Below are 17,167 nucleotides of genomic sequence, written 5' to 3'. Positions count from 1 at the left end.
GCTTCAACGGCAGTTTTCCCCACTGCTTTATGTATTTACTCTAACAAGTTCAAATTCTTTAGGTGGAAAAAATACAGAAATACACGCGCTGAAAAGGAAAAAGCAGCTATCATCACTATATTCCCTTACTGCCTACGTAGCACCGATCACAGAATTTTCTCAGCCGGCTGCTGAATCAGACGAAGTTTCTACAGCGCGCGCACACAAAATCACGAAGCCCAACACGTCCAGTAGGATTTATTCAATCACAAAGTCATCACCGTTGCTCCAGCACAAATGACATCACTCGGGAACCCAACCTCATCCACCGAGAGCGTGCTCTCCTGCAGCGACCAGCGCAACAAAGAGCTGGGTTTGGGCAGTAAAGAGGTAAAAGTATTGTTGCAAAAAGTTTTCCAAATAAACTTTATGTTTTCTTTCGAGGTGTTAGACGTGATTAAAGAAAGAAAAATTAAGGACTGTGGCAAGGACTGAGTGCGATGAATTATTACTGAGCTAACTAACCTGCATCTGCAATTTATCCTAAAAGTTGTACCCAAGTGATTAGAGGAGATACCAAGAGAAGGATAAAATGCATCCGTAAGCCCTCGCAGGTGCTGCTCTGGGAAGATCATATGCTGCATAACCAAAAGCATTTAAGTACTTTGGCTTGCACGAGTGGACCGAAAAAGAGATAAGTCAAGCTCTGCCGTTCTCTTCACGCCTGTGTTAAGATGCTCGGAAAAAAAATGGTTGGGAAATCAGAAATACCAGAAATTTATTAACGACACCTCTTGGGAAAAAAAAAAAAAGGACACTTTTCTTGGGAATTACACAAAGGATTTTGCACACATCGCGATGGCAATCCCCCCACCCCACCCCCCAACCCCACCTCCCCTCCAAACACGCCTTTTCCCCCCTGAAGGCATTTCTCTGTCGCGACGCCTGGCGTACTATCGCGATTCCCGCTGCCTCTTTGATAGGTGAGGGAAGGGGACTGAAGGCTCCGAGTGGCAGAGGGGCTATGGGGGGCTGGCGGCTCCCCCCCTCATCTCCTCACAAGGACGAGGCGGGTGGGCCGGGGCCGCTCCCGGGAGGCGACTGAGGGACGGGACGCGGCGACGGCTCTGCCGTCGCCGCGTCCCGTCCCTCAGTCGCCTCCCGGGAGCGGCCACGCAGCGCTGTCGTGACTGACGGAGGGTCGCGACAGCGGGGTTACCTCACGCCGCCTCAGAGGATGGGGGGAGGGGACACCCGGGAAGGACAATGAGGCGGGGGGGGGTGGGGGGGGGTGGGCCGCACCGGCCGGGCCACCCCGCGTAGGCGGCTGTCCGGCCCACTCAGTACTTACTCTCGGTGCCCCTGCCCGGGCCTCATGGCGCCGCCGCCGCTGTGCCCGTACCGGCCCCGCCGTTCTTCTTCTCCTCAGCCGCCGCCGCCACCACCTCCGCCGCCGCCGCCGCCGCCCGCCCGCTCTCGCCGTGGTGGCTGCGCCAGCCGCTCCCGCGCACGCGCGCCAACCGCCCCGCCGCCCCACCGCCCGCTGCGCGTGCGCGGCTTCGTCGTCCCCCCCCCCCCCCGGGCCCCAACGCGGGGAGCGCCGCGCCGCGGCGCCCCCTGGTGGCGCCCCCTAGGAACGTACAGCGCCGAGCACCGGGCGATGGAGGGCGGGGGGGGTTCAGCCCCAGCCCCCGTGATACCCAGACCAAGAAAGCTTCGACGACCACCCTCCCCCCGCCTTCCCGAATCACAGGGACCTCTAAAGGCCAGCTAGTCCAACCCCCCCGCAGTGAGCAGGGACATCTTCAACTAGATCAGGTTGCTCAGAGCCTCATCCAGGCTGGCCTTGCATGTCTCCAGGGACGGGGCCTCCGCCACCTCTCTGGGCAACCTGGGCCAGTGTCTCACCACCCTCAGTGGACAGAACTTCTTCCTAATGGCTCATCTAAACCCACCCTGCTCTCGTTTAAAACCGTTGCCCCTCCCCAGCTTTCCTGCAGGCCCCCTTCAGGGACTGGAAGGGGCTGGAAGGTCTCTCCGGAGCCTTCTCTTCTCCAGGCTGAACCCCCCCAGCTCTCTCAGCCTGTCCTCACAGCAGAGGGGCTCCAGCCCTCGGATCATCTTCGTGGCCTCCTCTGGCCCCGCTCCGACAGGTCCAGGCCCTGCTTGTGCTGAGGGCTCCAGAGCTGGACACGGTGCTCCAGGTGGGGTCTCATGAGAGCAGAGGGGCAGAGTCCCCTCTCTGGGTCTGCTGGCCACGGTTCTTTTGATGCAGCCCAGGATGCGACTGGCCTTCTGGGCTGCGAGCGCACATTGTTGGCTCATGTCCAACTTCTCACCCACCAGGACCCCCAAGTCCTTTTCCGCAGGGCTGCTCTATCACATCATCCTCCAGCCTGTATTGATAACAAGGATTATCCTGACAAACGATTGTCCCTCAAGTCAATTAAAACACACACACACCCACCCCAGCCGGAGGAAAGTGGGTTTCCAGCAACGCGATCAGCTTGCCATGTGTTAATTAACCTAATTATCAAACCTCATTAACAGGAGAGACTTCCAAACTTCATTATTAATGGGAGAAGGCAAGAGATTTCTTGAGCAACCTGGCCCCGTGGGAGGTGTCCCTGCCCATGGCAGGGGCATTAGAACTGGATGATGTTTAAGGTTCTTTCCAACACAAACCATTCCATAGTTCTATGACTTCACTCCTTCCCACACCTGGAGCGCTTCCATCGCCCCCAACACCAGCCACGGCACCAGGCACTCAGCTCCATCCCTTTGGGAAGGAGCCTGGTACGAGGCTCTGCAGAAGGGGGCCTACAAGAAAGATGGGGAGGGACTTCTTAACGTGGGCATGTAGTGATAGGATGAAGGGTAACAGTTTTAAACCGAAAAAGGGTAGATTTAGATGAGATATTAGGGAGAGATTCTTTGCTGTGAGGGCGGTGAGCCCCTGGCCCAGGTTGCCCAGAGAAGCTGTGGCTGCCCCATCCCTGGAGGGGTTCAAGGCCAGGTTGGACGGGGCTTGGAGCAACCTGGGCTGGTGGGAGGTGTCCCTGCCCAGGGCAGGGGGTGGCACTGGGTGGCCTTCAAGGTCCCTTCCAACCCAAACCATTCTACGATCCCGACCTCTGCCTGCATAGAGGCCCCCCCTTGTACCTCCTCCACCCGATGAAACACCTCCGACCCCTCAAAGCATGCTTACCCAAGCTTTCTTCCAAGGTGTAACCTTCAGAAGCCACGGGCTGGGAAACGGGATCTAAGCTTGGCTGGGAAGAAAGGAGGAAAGACATAAAAGCATCCTGGTTTTAGCTGGAATAAAACAGATGGAAGGTGGTGGCTGCGAGGTCTGGCTGACAGGGAAGAAGAAAGGAGAGGAGAACAATTGCTTGTGCTGGGACCTCATTTTATTGCAAGGAAATTACAAAAGTCGCATAGAAACATTCAAGGGACCACAGTGTCCCCTGCTCAGGGGCAGCAAGGCCACGCTCTGGAGGCTTCCCAACCCGGCTTTCAGGTGATCCTGCGTTCCTGACGGCAGAATCCTCCAGCAGCCCAGACACAGGCTTTTGCCAGTGCCGGTAAAGCATCTTCTTGACGGGGCTCAACAAGTTTGGGTTCCAGGCAGGAGAAGGGTCCCCAGCAGACCCTACCAGATCTCCTCATTTAACTGTCGGACCAGCAGCCTGTGTTCTCCTCGCTCAGGGATCTTAATTTGTAACAGCACATGGGATTTACCTGCCTTTCTGGCAGGAAGCTGCCCAGTGCTCCAAACACCTGAGCACAGCAGTGTACAGAGACAGAACTCAAGCTCCCACATCCAACTGCTCTTCCCACTTTGGGCTTTTCTTCAGCTGCGACAGCCTCTACGTTTGTATCTGCAATGCTGGTGCAATGACTTTACAATAACGTTGGTGCAATAAACTATTCAACTTCCTAAGAAAGGGCGTCCACTCTGGCTTTGCATGACGAACAAGTTCTTTTGAAGAGGTAAGCATCTATGAGATGCTGCTAGCGGCATCTTCAGACCAAACCACCCAACATTCATTCATTAGCCAAACATCCAGAGGGGTGGACAGGCACAGAACCCCACCGGGCACCAGAAACAAGATGTGGAAAGGCAGAAAGACACCTATTCCCTGCTCTATTTCCCTTTCCGATTAATATGCTCCAGCAAACGCTCACAAGCCCATTCTCCGACCTCCCTGCTCCTCTCACTGTTGGTCAGAAAAGCAGCCCATACACACACCAAGAACTGATCACGGTTCCACTTCTCTGCTTCTCCAGAAATCCACTCAGAAGAGTTTATGATCAGACCCATCCCTCTGGAGCAAGTATTACATGCCAGGAGCAGTGAACCGCTGAGCAAGTTGGAGGAAAGGATGACAGGGGAAAGAGAAGAAACGAGCGTTTTTACAAATTAATGCACAGAAGAGGTCAAAATGAAAGCAGCAGCTGGCAGTCGTCTAAGAGGATGGTGCATGCGAGCCTGTGGGCAGGGCTCCCACACAGGAGTTGGAAACCACTGGCCTTTACGATCTACAGAGAGCTTAAGAGCTCCTTCTGTCACACCCAGTCATTTCTGTTAGCCAGCAAACCCCTCCAACTCAGGCCGCCTGGGCAACACGGACTCCCTACACGGTCATACATTCACACCATGAACTTCACCGGGACAGGGAGCAAAGCCGTCGTGAGACCACCGTGCGGGTGGGGGTAGCCTCTTCCTCCTGCACGACCACCACTAGAGTCATTCAGCCTTCAGAGGAGATGATAAACTGTGTGCTGGTAATTCTTCACTGCAACCCTTTGTCCGCTAAAAGACAGGAGATGCTCCTGCACTTCCAGGCACAAACACTTGACAGCAAGGACGCAGGACAGAGCCCCAGAGAAGTGGATGACAGCGCTGTAAACGCAGTACTAGAGTCTTACGTGCAGCTCCTTCTCCGATGTCCATCCCCAGCTTCCACAAGACAAGGTGCCATAGAAGGTCTGAAGACTTTATTTCAGTTTGGGCCATTCCCCCAACGAATAATACATTCTACTTCAGCCCGCTATATTGATTCCATTATCCTCTGTTTCTGAATTGAATAAAGGTGCCGAGATATCCACAGGGAAAAATGGGACTGGTTTCTCTGCATGACCGAAGAGCTCATGGGCTGTTAAAACATACACAAAGAGCTCAACTCTTCACATCCACCTTGAGCTTCAAGCGGACATCACACAGGAAAACGTTCATCAGGTCCCGGCCAGCCTCCTGAGCAATCCTACTGATAACCTTACCTCCTCTTCCGATCAACATCACCTGTATCAAAACCCAGAGAGAAGATCATCATACTCATCCTTACATCGCTTAACAGTGGGGAGGAATCACGCAAGAAAACAGTGCAGCCAGAGAAGCAATCAAAGGGGATACAGCAGTTAGGGAAATCCCAAGATCAAACCATGGGCAAGCGGTCTCTTTAGAAAGGCAGAAGCTGTTACTGAACAGCCTGTGACTGCATCGGGCACCTGGCTCTTCCCCATCAGAGACCCCACAACTGAGGGAGAGGGGATCACAGCAAGGATGCACATGGACCTAGGGAACCTCCTTTCACGCTCCCCAGAGCCCCATCTCTCTTCTGTTACTCACCATATGAGACTTCCTTGGGACCAAGAGGTTCTGCACGATAAGGAGCTCCCCGCTCGGTCCTTCCTCCCATATCTCAGTCACCTGTAACAGCAAGCACACACTCAGCAGTTCTGCAAAGCGCCTCAGGAACAGCAAACGCCACTCCCTCAGAGACACCTCCGCAGCTCCCTGACACGAGCACACAAGGGTGGCCCCCCCTTCAGACACACAAAGGGTCTCACAGCACCTGACATGCAAGTCCCAAGCCACCCCATGCGGCCTGCAAAGAGTTTCAAGTTCAAACAAAGGGATTCTCATCACGTAGTCTGATATTTCCATTAAAATAGCTCAAAGGTAAGCGTGCTTGTGTGTGCTTCCCACCTGAGTCACGCCATAGGGCACTTCCAGTGGCAGGTACTCCAGTACCTTCTCGCGGATGATATTATTGCAGATCTCTTGAGGTGACTGGCTGGTCAAGACCTCGCTGTGAAACTCCCAAGGGCCTGGCTTGGCTTGCATCAGGAGGTACCGCTGCGGGCACAAAATACACATCACACCCATCAGCTGTCACGTACCACTCGCGGTGCCACCAACCCCCGCCCTCATCTTACAGCATGTCACTATGTGGATGCTGCTGCTAGTCAGGCATCAGGGCAGTAGTTCGGTAGGAGAAAGGGAAGCTTCTGAAACTCAAACCCTGCCAAAAGGTCACAACTCCCTAGAGCCATTTGTATGAGTTATAAAAGCCCATAGCGTCACTTGCAACTTCTTTACCCTGAGGGTGGCAGAGCACTGGAACAGGCTGCCCAGAGAGGTGGTGGAGTCTCCATCTCTGGAGACATTCAAAACCCACCTGGACATGTTCCTGTGTAACCTGCTCTAGGTGACCCTGCTCTGGCAGGGGGGTTGGACTAGATGATCTCCAGAGGTCCCTTCCAACCCTATGATTCTATGATTCTATGAAAGATAATGTGTTGGGTGGCTTCAACATTATGAACAGGATGCCATTTGGAGAGCCTCAAATAAGAGTCCCCTACAGAAAATTCTGGAGATACATTACAGACATACTCCACGTCGACAGGTGACACTTCCCCTCACACCCCAGGCCAAGATCAGCAGCTCTGCTACTTCCTCACAGGAGCTGAAGCTCAGTATGAAGCACCAAGGTCCCACAAGGGTAAGAGCACGATAGCCTCAAAGCGTAAAAGAAGTTCAGACTGCAGTTACCTTGAGTGTATCCACCTCCTCCCCACGGAGAGCTGCCAGCATGAAAATCTCCTGGAAGCACGGCCAGCCTTTCATATTTTTTAGATCTCTGGGTCCATAGCGGTTTGGCCCTTGTGCTGCTTCTGCGACAAGACTGGACTCAGAAGCCCTCGTATCACCACTGTTGTCCAAGCTACAGCCTTCTTGGGCTTGACCTGTTTCCTGCAGACAGTGAGGCTCACGGGCCCTGTTCTCAGGTGGAGAAGCCTGAGTGATCTGAAGAGGAGGCTTTGCTGAAGAACTGGAATTATGTTCAAACGCAGATCTCACTTCCAGTTTCCTTCCATTTACAATTCCCTCTGTTAGCTCAGTTACTAGTTCCAGCAGGATGTACTTCTTCTTCAGCAGATCCACCTAATATGAGAGAGAAATGTCAGGAATTTGTCTGAAATGAGGTTGGCAGCTGGACCCTGGATCCAAAGGAGACAGAAGAAACCACCCAGGGGAGGCAGCTGCTGCAGGATAAGGCTTCTTGTCCAGACAGTTTGCTGACCAGAAACCAAACCAGAGTGCATCAGCAGTTACAGTACAGTTTGTCCAAACACTGTTAACTTGACGGCAACACCTCCTCTGTCAGCTCTGCTGAGATTCTTGTCGGCCAACCCCACCGCGGTGTCAGCTCCTCTTCCCAGGCTGATTTAAACGCCAGACTGCAGCACGTAGCTTCAGAGATATGTGGGCATGTAACATGTATACATACATACACACTTAAATATCCTGGAGCAGAGAGGGAAACCGGTGTTTTTTAACTTTTTCAGACTCAGTGACCTGAAAACACATTGCTGCTGATGCCAGGTACTATCTGAAAACACTGGTGTAACGGACTGTAGAAGGCAGAAAGAACAAGCTCCTCACTTACCTTGTTCAGAACCAGGACACTGGGGATCTCAGGAAACTCAGAAAGACACTGCAGCACCTCCTTGCTAAGACAGTTTCGTGTCCAGTGATCTGACACATCCACTAAAACCAGAACTGCCAGAAAAGAGGGAGGGAAATATGATGAATCTGCATGTTCTAAATAGTTGGGGTTTTTTTTCAGATTCTCTACAGCCTACGGTTGAATCGCTTCCCTCCTGCTGCTGCTTCTCTCTCTTCTACAGCACAGCGTGCAGATGGAACCAAAAAAAAAGAGTGTTTTATTTGATAAAACAATAAAATGCAGTTTATACCTGCCATCCTAATAACATCACACATAGTAAAACTCAACATCCAAGCCCAACTATTAACCCAAGCTGCCTCCCCGCTTGGCACCAGGCAATTCTTATCCCCTCCTTGGCTCAATATTTCAAATATTTTCACTGCTTTTCTCTTCTTCCTCCTAGTTCACGCTCCCAGAACTGCCTTTGCCGCCCAGTAAACATCCAGATACCACAGCCATAGGGCTGTAAACTTATGTGGCAGATAAAGGGTTTGGCTTGATCCAAGAAGAGTTGAGTACCCACCTAAATCCGCATGTTTCATGCTGTCCCATGGGTCTGTCAGCATGGCTTCATCTAATTTATGTCTGAAAGACAAATGCAAATGGGTAAGCCATACACACTCAAATCACAATCGTCTTCCTTCTCCTCCAAAGGGGAGAAAACAGTGTTTTCCATCATTCCAAAGACACAAAGCTGTTTTATGGGCTGTGACATCCCCCAAGGGATTCCCACAGGCTCTGTGTGTTACTGAAATTGCAACAATAAAAACGTTCAGAGACCAAAATAAGACTAAAAATATACTAAAATACTTAATTTCTTAAGACTAAAAAAAGTCCACTCCTGTTTTACAAACTTTGCACAGTGAAAATCACCCTCCAGTTTTATCAAATTTTGATGGACAGGATCCCCCCCTGCTCTTCCCACAACGGCAGTGATACCTTTTGGCTTTAAGGGGACTAGTGAGGCCAGGTGTGTCCAGAATGATCTAGAAAGAGAAAATACAGATCTTGTAAGATACCGACCAAGCTAAAACTTGCATTTGTGCAATTAGAAGTGACCACACAAAACAAAAATGAGAAAGTCCTGCACTTTCTGGCTAACACTCCTCACTGTCCCAGGCAGGGGCAGGTCTGGAAGCTTACCAGCTGTGTGTCCTCATACGTGACAACACCTTGGGCTTTGCATCGGGTTGTGTGCACTTTTCGAGAGACAGGGAAAACCTGTAAGAAATCAAACTTGTTACACGGCCAGAATATGTCAAATAAGCTATTTAGCAGCCTGAACTTGTCCCACCCCAGCTTTACCTTTCTGCCCAAGAGCTGATTAGAGAGCGTGGACTTCCCAGCATTGGGTGCTCCGATGATGGCAATTCTTAAAACCTTGGGGTTCTGGGGCTGGTCAGGCTGATTCTGTAACAGGCGGTCTTGCTCCTCTGCCGGGGGAAATAAGGAGCTTGAACGTTGCTAAATCCCACAGGGGGTCAGAAGCGCCGGTCCCAGCACCAGGACCTGGGTAGCAGCTGGTACCACTCACTTTTGCTGGTGGCAACAGGCGGCGGGTGCTGGCCCAGGGCGTCACTCGGCTTCTCGGCGGGGATGCCCAGGATGCTGCCTAGTGCCGAGCTGCTCCCGCTCCAGCGGGCAGGGAGCACGGTGGCCCGCGGGATGCAGCTCTCCAGGAGACGCGCTGGAAGGACAGCAGCAGCAAACGCTGCAGATATTGAATAACCGCACGTACCGAAAACGCCCCAAAATCGTTTCGTCCCTCTTCTCCCTACCCTGCAGCATCCGGGCAGCGCTCCCCCCTCACCCAAGGTTTCTGGACCGGCCCCGGAGCACCGACCTCGGCCCGCCCCGGCCTCACGCTCCCGCTCCGCAGCGGCGTCGCACACAGGCTCGCCTCGGAAACGCGCCCCGCCGCGGCTCCGACCTCACTCCCGCCGCCGAACAACCCCGACCGCCCCCGGAGCAAGGCCGCGGCCCCAGCCGCGCCCGCCTCACCTGAGCCCGGCAAGAGCGGCCCCGCCGCGGCGGCCCTCAGGGCCCAGCGCACGGCCCGAGCCGCCGCCAGGCCGCCGGGCGCCGCCATGTTGCCCCGCCGCGGGGCAGGCCGGGAGCGCGAGCGGCGCCCGCCCTCATTGGCGCAAAGCGGGGGAGCATAGAGAGGGGGCGGGCGGGAGCAGCGCGCCGCGCCCCGCCGCAGGGGGTTGTGGGGAGGAAGCGGACGGGGCTGGGGCGGGGCCGGGCGGGGGAGTGGGAGCGCCCCCTGCCGGCTCCGCCAGGCACAGCAGCGCTCCCAGTGATCCCAGTGCCCTGCAACGTACCCCAGAGCTCCCAGTGCTCCCAATGCTCCCAGTGCCCCACAATGCACCCCAGAGCTCCCAGTGCTCCCAATGCTCCCAGTGCCCCACAATGCACCCCAGAGCTTCCAGTTCTCCCAGTGCTCCCAATGCTCCCAGTGCCCCACAATGCACCCCAGAGCTCCCAGTGCTCCCAATGCTCCCAGTGCCCCACAATGCACCCCAGAGCTTCCAGTTCTCCCAGTGCTCCCAATGCTCCCAGTGCCCCACAATGCACCCCAGAGCTTCCAGTGCTCCCAGTGCCCCACAATGCACCCCAGAGCTTCCAGTGCTCCCAATGCTCCCAGTGCCCCACAATGCACCCCAGAGCTTCCAGTGCTCCCAGTGCTCCCAATGCTCCCAGTGCCCCACAATGCACCCCAGAGCTCCCAGTGCTCCCAATGCTCCCAGTGCCCCACAATGCACCCCAGAGCTTCCAGTGCTCCCAATGCTCCCAGTGCCCCACAATGCACCCCAGAGCTCCCAGTGTTCCCAATGCTCCCAGTGCCCCACAATGCACCCCAGAGCTTCCAGTTCTCCCAATGCTCCCAGTGCCCCACAATGCACCCCAGAGCTTCCAGTGCTCCCAATGCTCCCAGTGCCCCACAATGCACCCCACAGCTCCCAGTGTTCCCAATGCTCCCAGTGCCCCACAATGCACCCCAGAGCTTCCAGTTCTCCCAGTGCTCCCAATGCTCCCAGTGCCCCACAATGCACCCCAGAGCTCCCAGTGCTCCCAATGCTCCCAGTGCCCCACAATGCACCCCAGAGCTTCCAGTTCTCCCAGTGCTCCCAATGCTCCCAGTGCCCCACAATGCACCCCAGAGCTCCCAGTGCTCCCAATGCTCCCAGTGCCCCACAATGCACCCCAGAGCTCCCAGTGCTCCCAATGCTCCCAGTGCCCCACAATGCACCCCAGAGCTTCCAGTTCTCCCAGTGCTCCCAATGCTCCCAGTGCCCCACAATGCACCCCAGAGCTCCCAGTGCTCCCAATGCTCCCAGTGCCCCACAATGCACCCCAGAGCTTCCAGTTCTCCCAGTGCTCCCAATGCTCCCAGTGCCCCACAATGCACCCCAGAGCTTCCAGTGCTCCCAGTGCCCCACAATGCACCCCAGAGCTTCCAGTGCTCCCAATGCTCCCAGTGCCCCACAATGCACCCCAGAGCTTCCAGTGCTCCCAGTGCTCCCAATGCTCCCAGTGCCCCACAATGCACCCCAGAGCTCCCAGTGCTCCCAATGCTCCCAGTGCCCCACAATGCACCCCAGAGCTTCCAGTGCTCCCAATGCTCCCAGTGCCCCACAATGCACCCCAGAGCTCCCAGTGTTCCCAATGCTCCCAGTGCCCCACAATGCACCCCAGAGCTTCCAGTTCTCCCAATGCTCCCAGTGCCCCACAATGCACCCCAGAGCTCCCAGTGTTCCCAATGCTCCCAGTGCCCCACAATGCACCCCAGAGCTTCCAGTGCTCCCAATGCTCCCAGTGCCCCACAATGCACCCCAGAGCTCCCAGTGTTCCCAATGCTCCCAGTGCCCCACAATGCACCCCAGAGCTTCCAGTTCTCCCAGTGCTCCCAATGCTCCCAGTGCCCCACAATGCACCCCAGAGCTCCCAGTGCTCCCAATGCTCCCAGTGCCCCACAATGCACCCCAGAGCTTCCAGTTCTCCCAGTGCTCCCAATGCTCCCAGTGCCCCACAATGCACCCCAGAGCTTCCAGTGCTCCCAGTGCCCCACAATGCACCCCAGAGCTTCCAGTGCTCCCAATGCTCCCAGTGCCCCACAATGCACCCCAGAGCTTCCAGTGCTCCCAATGCTCCCAGTGCCCCACAATGCACCCCAGAGCTTCCAGTGCTCCCAGTGCTCCCAATGCTCCCAGTGCCCCACAATGCACCCCAGAGCTCCCAGTGCTCCCAATGCTCCCAGTGGCCCACAATGCACCCCAGAGCTTCCAGTGCTCCCAATGCTCCCAGTGCCCCACAATGCACCCCAGAGCTTCCAGTGCTCCCAGTGCTCCCAATGCTCCCAGTGCCCTGCCACACACCCTGGTGCTCCCAATGCTCCACCACACAGCCCAGTGCTCCCAGTGCTCCCAGTGCCCCGCCACACACCCCAGCACTCCCAGTTGTCCCGGTGCTCCCAATGCTCCCAGTGCTCCCAGTGCCCTGACACGCACCCCAGCACTCCCAGTTGTCCCAATGCTCCCAATGCTCCCAGTGCTCCCAGTGCCCCACCACGCAGCCCAGTGCTCCCAATGCTCCCAGTGCTCCCAGTGTGCCTGACACACAGCCCAGTGCTCCCACAGCCCAGTGTGTCCCAGTGCCCCCTGTCACACACCCCAGTGTGCCCAGTGTCCTCTACAACACTCCCCAGTCCAGCCCAGTGCACCCCAGTCTGCCCAGTGGCCCCCACAACCCACCCCATGCATCTGGCTCCTCTTCTGTGCTCCCCAGCAAGCCCCAGTGCTCCCAGTTCCCCTCCTTCGATGCCACCCTGTGCATCCCCGTGTTCCCCCTGCAACGCACCCCGATGCTCCCCAAGTCTCCCCTGTCCCCCCACAACACACCCCAGTGCCTCCCAGTTCACCCCAGTACCCCCTGCAATACACCCCAAATGTCCTCTGTTCCCCCACAACACACCCCAGTGCCTCCCAGTTCACCCCAGTGCCTCCCAGTCCTCCCCAGTACCCCCTGCAATGCACCCCGATGCTCCCCAAGTCTCCCCTGTCCCCCCACAACACACCCCAGTGCCTCCCAGTTCACCCCAGTGCCTCCCAGTTCACCGCAGTACCCCCTGCAATCCACCCCAATGCCCCCTCCACCCCCTGGGGTGGACCCCAAGGGACCTCTGTGCCCCCCTGCACCCAAATGCACCCCCGGGTTCCCTGTCTCCTGCGCCCAGTGCACCCCTGAGCCCCCCAGTATACCCCTGAGCCCCCCAGTACACCCAGTGACCCAGCCCCGCCTGGGCCCGGAGCCCCCACGGGGTGCGAGGAAGGAGAGACCGAGACGCTGTGCCGTAACCCCCTTTATTGTCCTGTGCCCGATCCCCGGGATCCATCGCCGTGTCCGTGCCGTGCCGTGCCGTGCCGTGCCATGCCGCGTGCCCAACCGTCGGCAGAACCATTACCATTACTAAACTCAGTAATGGTAACGGTTTCCCCGCCGGCTGCGTGTCCCTGGCTGTGCCCGGAGCCGCCCGCACCTTGGGGTGCCCCCGTGCCCCCCAACCTCCCCACCCCATACACCCCCGAGCCTGTCCCTCCGCTCCCGCCTCCCACGTCCCAGCCCCGTGTCCCCCGGTCCCGCGTCGTCGTGGTCCCACGTGGCGTCGGGGGGTGCCGCTCGGAGGAGTACATCATCTATACTGTAGTGTCTCATAGCCAACTTACAGTATACGATGATATCCTGCCCGGGGCAGCCGGCAGCGTGCCGGGGCGGGGGGGATGGACGCAGAGCAGCGCCTGCACGGGGGGAAAGCACCGTTAGGGAGCACAGAACCAGGGCCACCACCTCCCCCCCCCTCCCCGAACATCCCCCCTTCCCCATCCTTATCCCCCTGGTCCCACGGCCCCAGAGCAGGACAGAGGCTCTTGACGGACTCCCCATCCCAGCGCCCCCCTACCCCATCCCTGTCCCCCCCGGATCCCGCTGCCCCAGAGCAGGATGGAGGCTTCCAATGGCTTTCCCACACCCGCAACCCTCCTACCCTCTCTTTATCCCCCCCCCCGCGTCGCACCACCCCGGAGCAGGACAGAGGCTCTCGGTGGCTTCTCCATCCCAGCATCCCCCCTACCCCCTCCTTGTCCCCCCCGTCCCACCACCCCGGAGCAGGATGGAGGCTCCCAATAGCCCCCTGACCTCAACATCCCCCCTACCCCCTCCTTGTCCCCCCTGTCCCCTCGGTCCTGTTGTCCCAGAGTGGCATGAAGGCTCCCAACAGCCTCCCCACCCCAGCACCCCCCTAACCCCTCCTTATCCCCCCCATCCCACCACCCCAGAGCAGAACTGAGGTTCCCAGTAGCCCCCTGACCCCAACATCCCCCCTACCCTCTCCTTGTGTCCCCCCCTTAAGTCCCACCACCTCAGAGCAGGACAGGAGCTCCCCAGGAGGTGGCACTTACCTCCGGGGGTGGCACCGGGACTTTGCGGGGTGCTGGGTCCGCACCCGCCTTATAAAACCTGCTCTGCCTCATCTGCATATCTCACATCTGCACTGCACAGCTGGACGGGGGGGGGGGCCCAGCCCCAAAGAGCTCCTCCCAGCCTCTTGGGGACGGGGGGGTTGCGGGGGGCCACCCCCCCGTGCGTTCGCACGGGGGGGTGGCCCCCCGCAACCCCCCCGTCCCCCCGCCTTGACCCCTGTGGTCACCAAGATGGTGCCTCCCCATAGGTGGGGGTCCCCAAACTGGGAGCAAACCGGCTCCCAGTTGCTGGACGGGGGGGTTTGGATGTGGTAGGGTGGCAGCCCCATAGGGACGGGGGCTGGGGTGGTGGTGGGGGGAGGGGACATGTGCGTGCAGGGGTCACCCTGCGCAGGGACCCCCAGATGAGGCACACGTGTGCAGGGAGCTTGTGTCCCCCTCCCAGGGTGGGTGGCCACCAAAGCGCTGTGTCCCCCGAAGATACGTGCTCCCCTGAGGGACGTGTCCCCTGGCGATGTGTCCATCCCACCCCGAAAAGGATTTGTCCCCCTGGAGGGACATGTCTCCTGGGATCACACGTCCCCTGCCTGCATGTGTCCCCCCCTCAGGGAAAAGTGTCCTCTGGAGAGACGTATCCCCCAGCTGTGTGTCCCCAAAGGACATGCCCCCCTGGCCATGTGTGTCCCCAAGAGGGCTGTGTCACCTCATAGCGCTTGGCGCTGGTCTTAGATGTCCACTGGCCACCTGCGTCCCCAAATGGCTGCAGCCCCTGGCTACGTGTGTCACCTGCCTGTGCATGACCCTGGTCATACGCGTCCCCCAGCCATGCGTGTCCCCAGCCCTGTCTGTCCCCACAGGGCCACATCCCGCAGCGAGCCCTGCCATCGCGCCCGGTTGTTTGCAGGGATGTTCCTGGAAGCCGCCTGCAGGGAGGTGATAATCCCCCGCCGGGACCGTCTGCGTGGGGACCCCGATAAGCAGCAGCGTCCGGCTATCAGGGGACCCTGCCCTGCCATGCGAGGTGTCCCCAGACCCACTGTCCCCTCTGCGTGACAGGAACAGGGGCAGCATCACCCACACACCCCCCGGCCTGGCCAGACCCTGGCAGGAGGTGGCACAAGGACAAGCCCTGGCATGAGCCCACCCCTGGGCAAGAGGACACCAGGACTCGGTGACTGCAAGGGACAGTCACCTCCTGTCTTCAGCTTCTGCTGTCACCCAGAGGTGTCCTGGGGGCGGCTGTAGTGCTCCCCAAACTGTGGCAAAGGCACCCCAGCACTGAGAGCAGTGACACAGGCAAAGTGTCCCCAAGAGTCCCCCAAGCCTGGCCAGCCCCAGGTGACCCCCATGGGACTATCCCCTTCCGGGCTGGCCCCCGCGCCTGCTCAGCACCCACAGCGCGCGAGGGCAGCCCTGCCCCATGGCCCTGCACCCCAGGGGGGCAGAGGGACCCCAAGCGTCCCCCAGGCCAGCACTGCGGAGCTGGTGCAGGGACCCCCGGGTGCCACAGCGGTGGGGCAGCATTATCTGGCTGCAGATAAAGAGCCGCCGGGGGCTGCCGAGCTGTCCCCACCCAGCCTATCTGCAGGGCCACCCTGCCGTGGGGCATTCGGGACAGGGCCCTTTGTCCTACTCCTGCCCCTGCCCAGCCCCGGAGGGGACACGGAGGGTCTTGAGGGCACGAGGGAGCTGCCTTTGCCCTGCAGGGGGGCAATGCAGCAAAGCCCCCCAGGTTATCCCCATTCACATTCTGCGCCCGCTCGCAGGCTGACCCCAAGAAGGACAGGTACCCCCAGAGCCACCCTGCTGTCCCCCCGCGCAGGGAAGGGTGCACGGGGACGGTACAGGGCTCACAGGGTGCCACAGGACATGGGTGCTGCCTGGTCCCCACAGGTCACAGGGGGCTCTGTCAGCAGGGCAAGGGCACGGCGCAGGGGGAGATGGTGGCATCACGAGCTGGTGCCACCAGCCTGGCTGCTGGGACAGACACGAGCCTTCAGGCCACGCCAGCCCTGCAACGAACCCTGGGGTGCCAGTGGCTGGGGTGCCCCCGTAGCGATCAGCTGCCCGGGTTAACGAGGGTGATGCAGCTGGGGCTCACCAGCCACCTTCGGGGGCTCCTGTCTCCATCCGCAGCTCCATCCTCACACGTGTGGCAGCAGAACAAGGCTTCAGCCCACCTAGGGCCGGCCAGCAGCTGCCCTGGGGATAGGACAAGGAGCCCACAGGGACACGGTGACACCACAAGCTCCCAGGAGCTTTGTAGGAGCAGCGTGAGCTGGGACCTCACTTCCATACATCCTCCATCCCAGAGGGAACACTTGCCCGCTCCAGGGCCAGCAGCCCTTGGGCCAGCCCAAGCCACGGCTGGTCAAGCACCGGCTCTGGCACCACCCCGGGCCCAGGGGTGCTGCGGCGGGGAAGATGGGTGCAGGAGGCACAAGACGAGAGCCAAGGCAGGTGGTGACAAGGCTTTATTATCGTACAGCAGTGACGGTGGCAGGGACGCAGGCATGCACACGCTCATGCAGATAGGGCGCCTCGCCCGGCACACCCGCCGGCAAGCGCCAGATCTGGGCCAGCGGCCCCACGGGGCGAGCACAAGCCACGGGCTGATAAGGCCAGTCCTCCCTCCCCCCCGGCAGCAAGGAGGTGGATGGGGTGCCAGCGGCCCCACGGCACCCATCAGCCCCACAGCAAAGGGTCTCCTGGCAAAGGGACTGGCCAGTACCGGGGGAACGTCCAGGAGTGGGGAGGGGGACCCGGGTCCCTGCGCCCACCCTACAGCAATGGGGAGGGTGGCACCGAGCTGCGGGTGAAGGAGCCAGCGGAGGGACCCCCAGCACCCCACAGCAGCGCCGGGCCGACTTCACGCGTGGGTTTGGCTGCTACAGCCACACTGAGCACAGGCGA

At 58.7% G+C, this 17,167-nt stretch overlaps 2 protein-coding genes across 4 annotated transcripts in view; both read right to left on the bottom strand.

Moving 5' to 3' along the window:
• The window catches only part of FAM222B (family with sequence similarity 222 member B), a 36,661-nt gene extending 35,184 nt beyond the window's left edge, over positions 1-1,477 (bottom strand). Inside the window, exon 1 of one of the 2 annotated variants that reach the window (XM_063341462.1) lies at positions 1,331-1,477. The gene's annotated coding sequence lies outside the window, so the exon portion shown is untranslated. The remainder of the gene's footprint in view (positions 1-1,330) is intronic. The other variant, XM_063341461.1, reaches the window with a different exon arrangement.
• A 3,488-nt stretch (positions 1,478-4,965) lies between these two features.
• Positions 4,966-9,936, bottom strand: ERAL1 (Era like 12S mitochondrial rRNA chaperone 1). 2 transcript variants are annotated; one of them, XM_063341940.1, is made up of 11 exons: positions 9,777-9,936; positions 9,310-9,462; positions 9,081-9,208; positions 8,919-8,996; positions 8,715-8,761; positions 8,299-8,360; positions 7,716-7,828; positions 6,818-7,210; positions 5,972-6,121; positions 5,612-5,692; positions 4,966-5,284 (listed from the first exon to the last, which is right to left on the bottom strand). In XM_063341940.1, the coding sequence occupies exons 1-11, from the start codon at positions 9,862-9,864 to the stop codon at positions 5,162-5,164; spliced, it is 1,416 nt and encodes a 471-aa protein (XP_063198010.1). In that variant the 5' UTR covers positions 9,865-9,936; the 3' UTR covers positions 4,966-5,161. The 2 variants fall into 2 exon arrangements, with proteins under 2 accessions (XP_063198010.1, XP_063198011.1); XM_063341941.1 differs by lacking the exon at positions 9,777-9,936 and adding an exon at positions 9,554-9,672.
• Between the last annotated feature and the right edge of the window lie 7,231 nt (positions 9,937-17,167).

The sequence above is a fragment of the Chroicocephalus ridibundus genome, chromosome 7, assembly GCF_963924245.1.
Source record: "Chroicocephalus ridibundus chromosome 7, bChrRid1.1, whole genome shotgun sequence".
Classification (NCBI taxonomy): domain Eukaryota; kingdom Metazoa; phylum Chordata; class Aves; order Charadriiformes; family Laridae; genus Chroicocephalus; species Chroicocephalus ridibundus.
The sequence above is the reverse complement of the archived record's forward strand: the minus strand, read 5'-3'. Positions and strand labels throughout refer to the sequence as shown.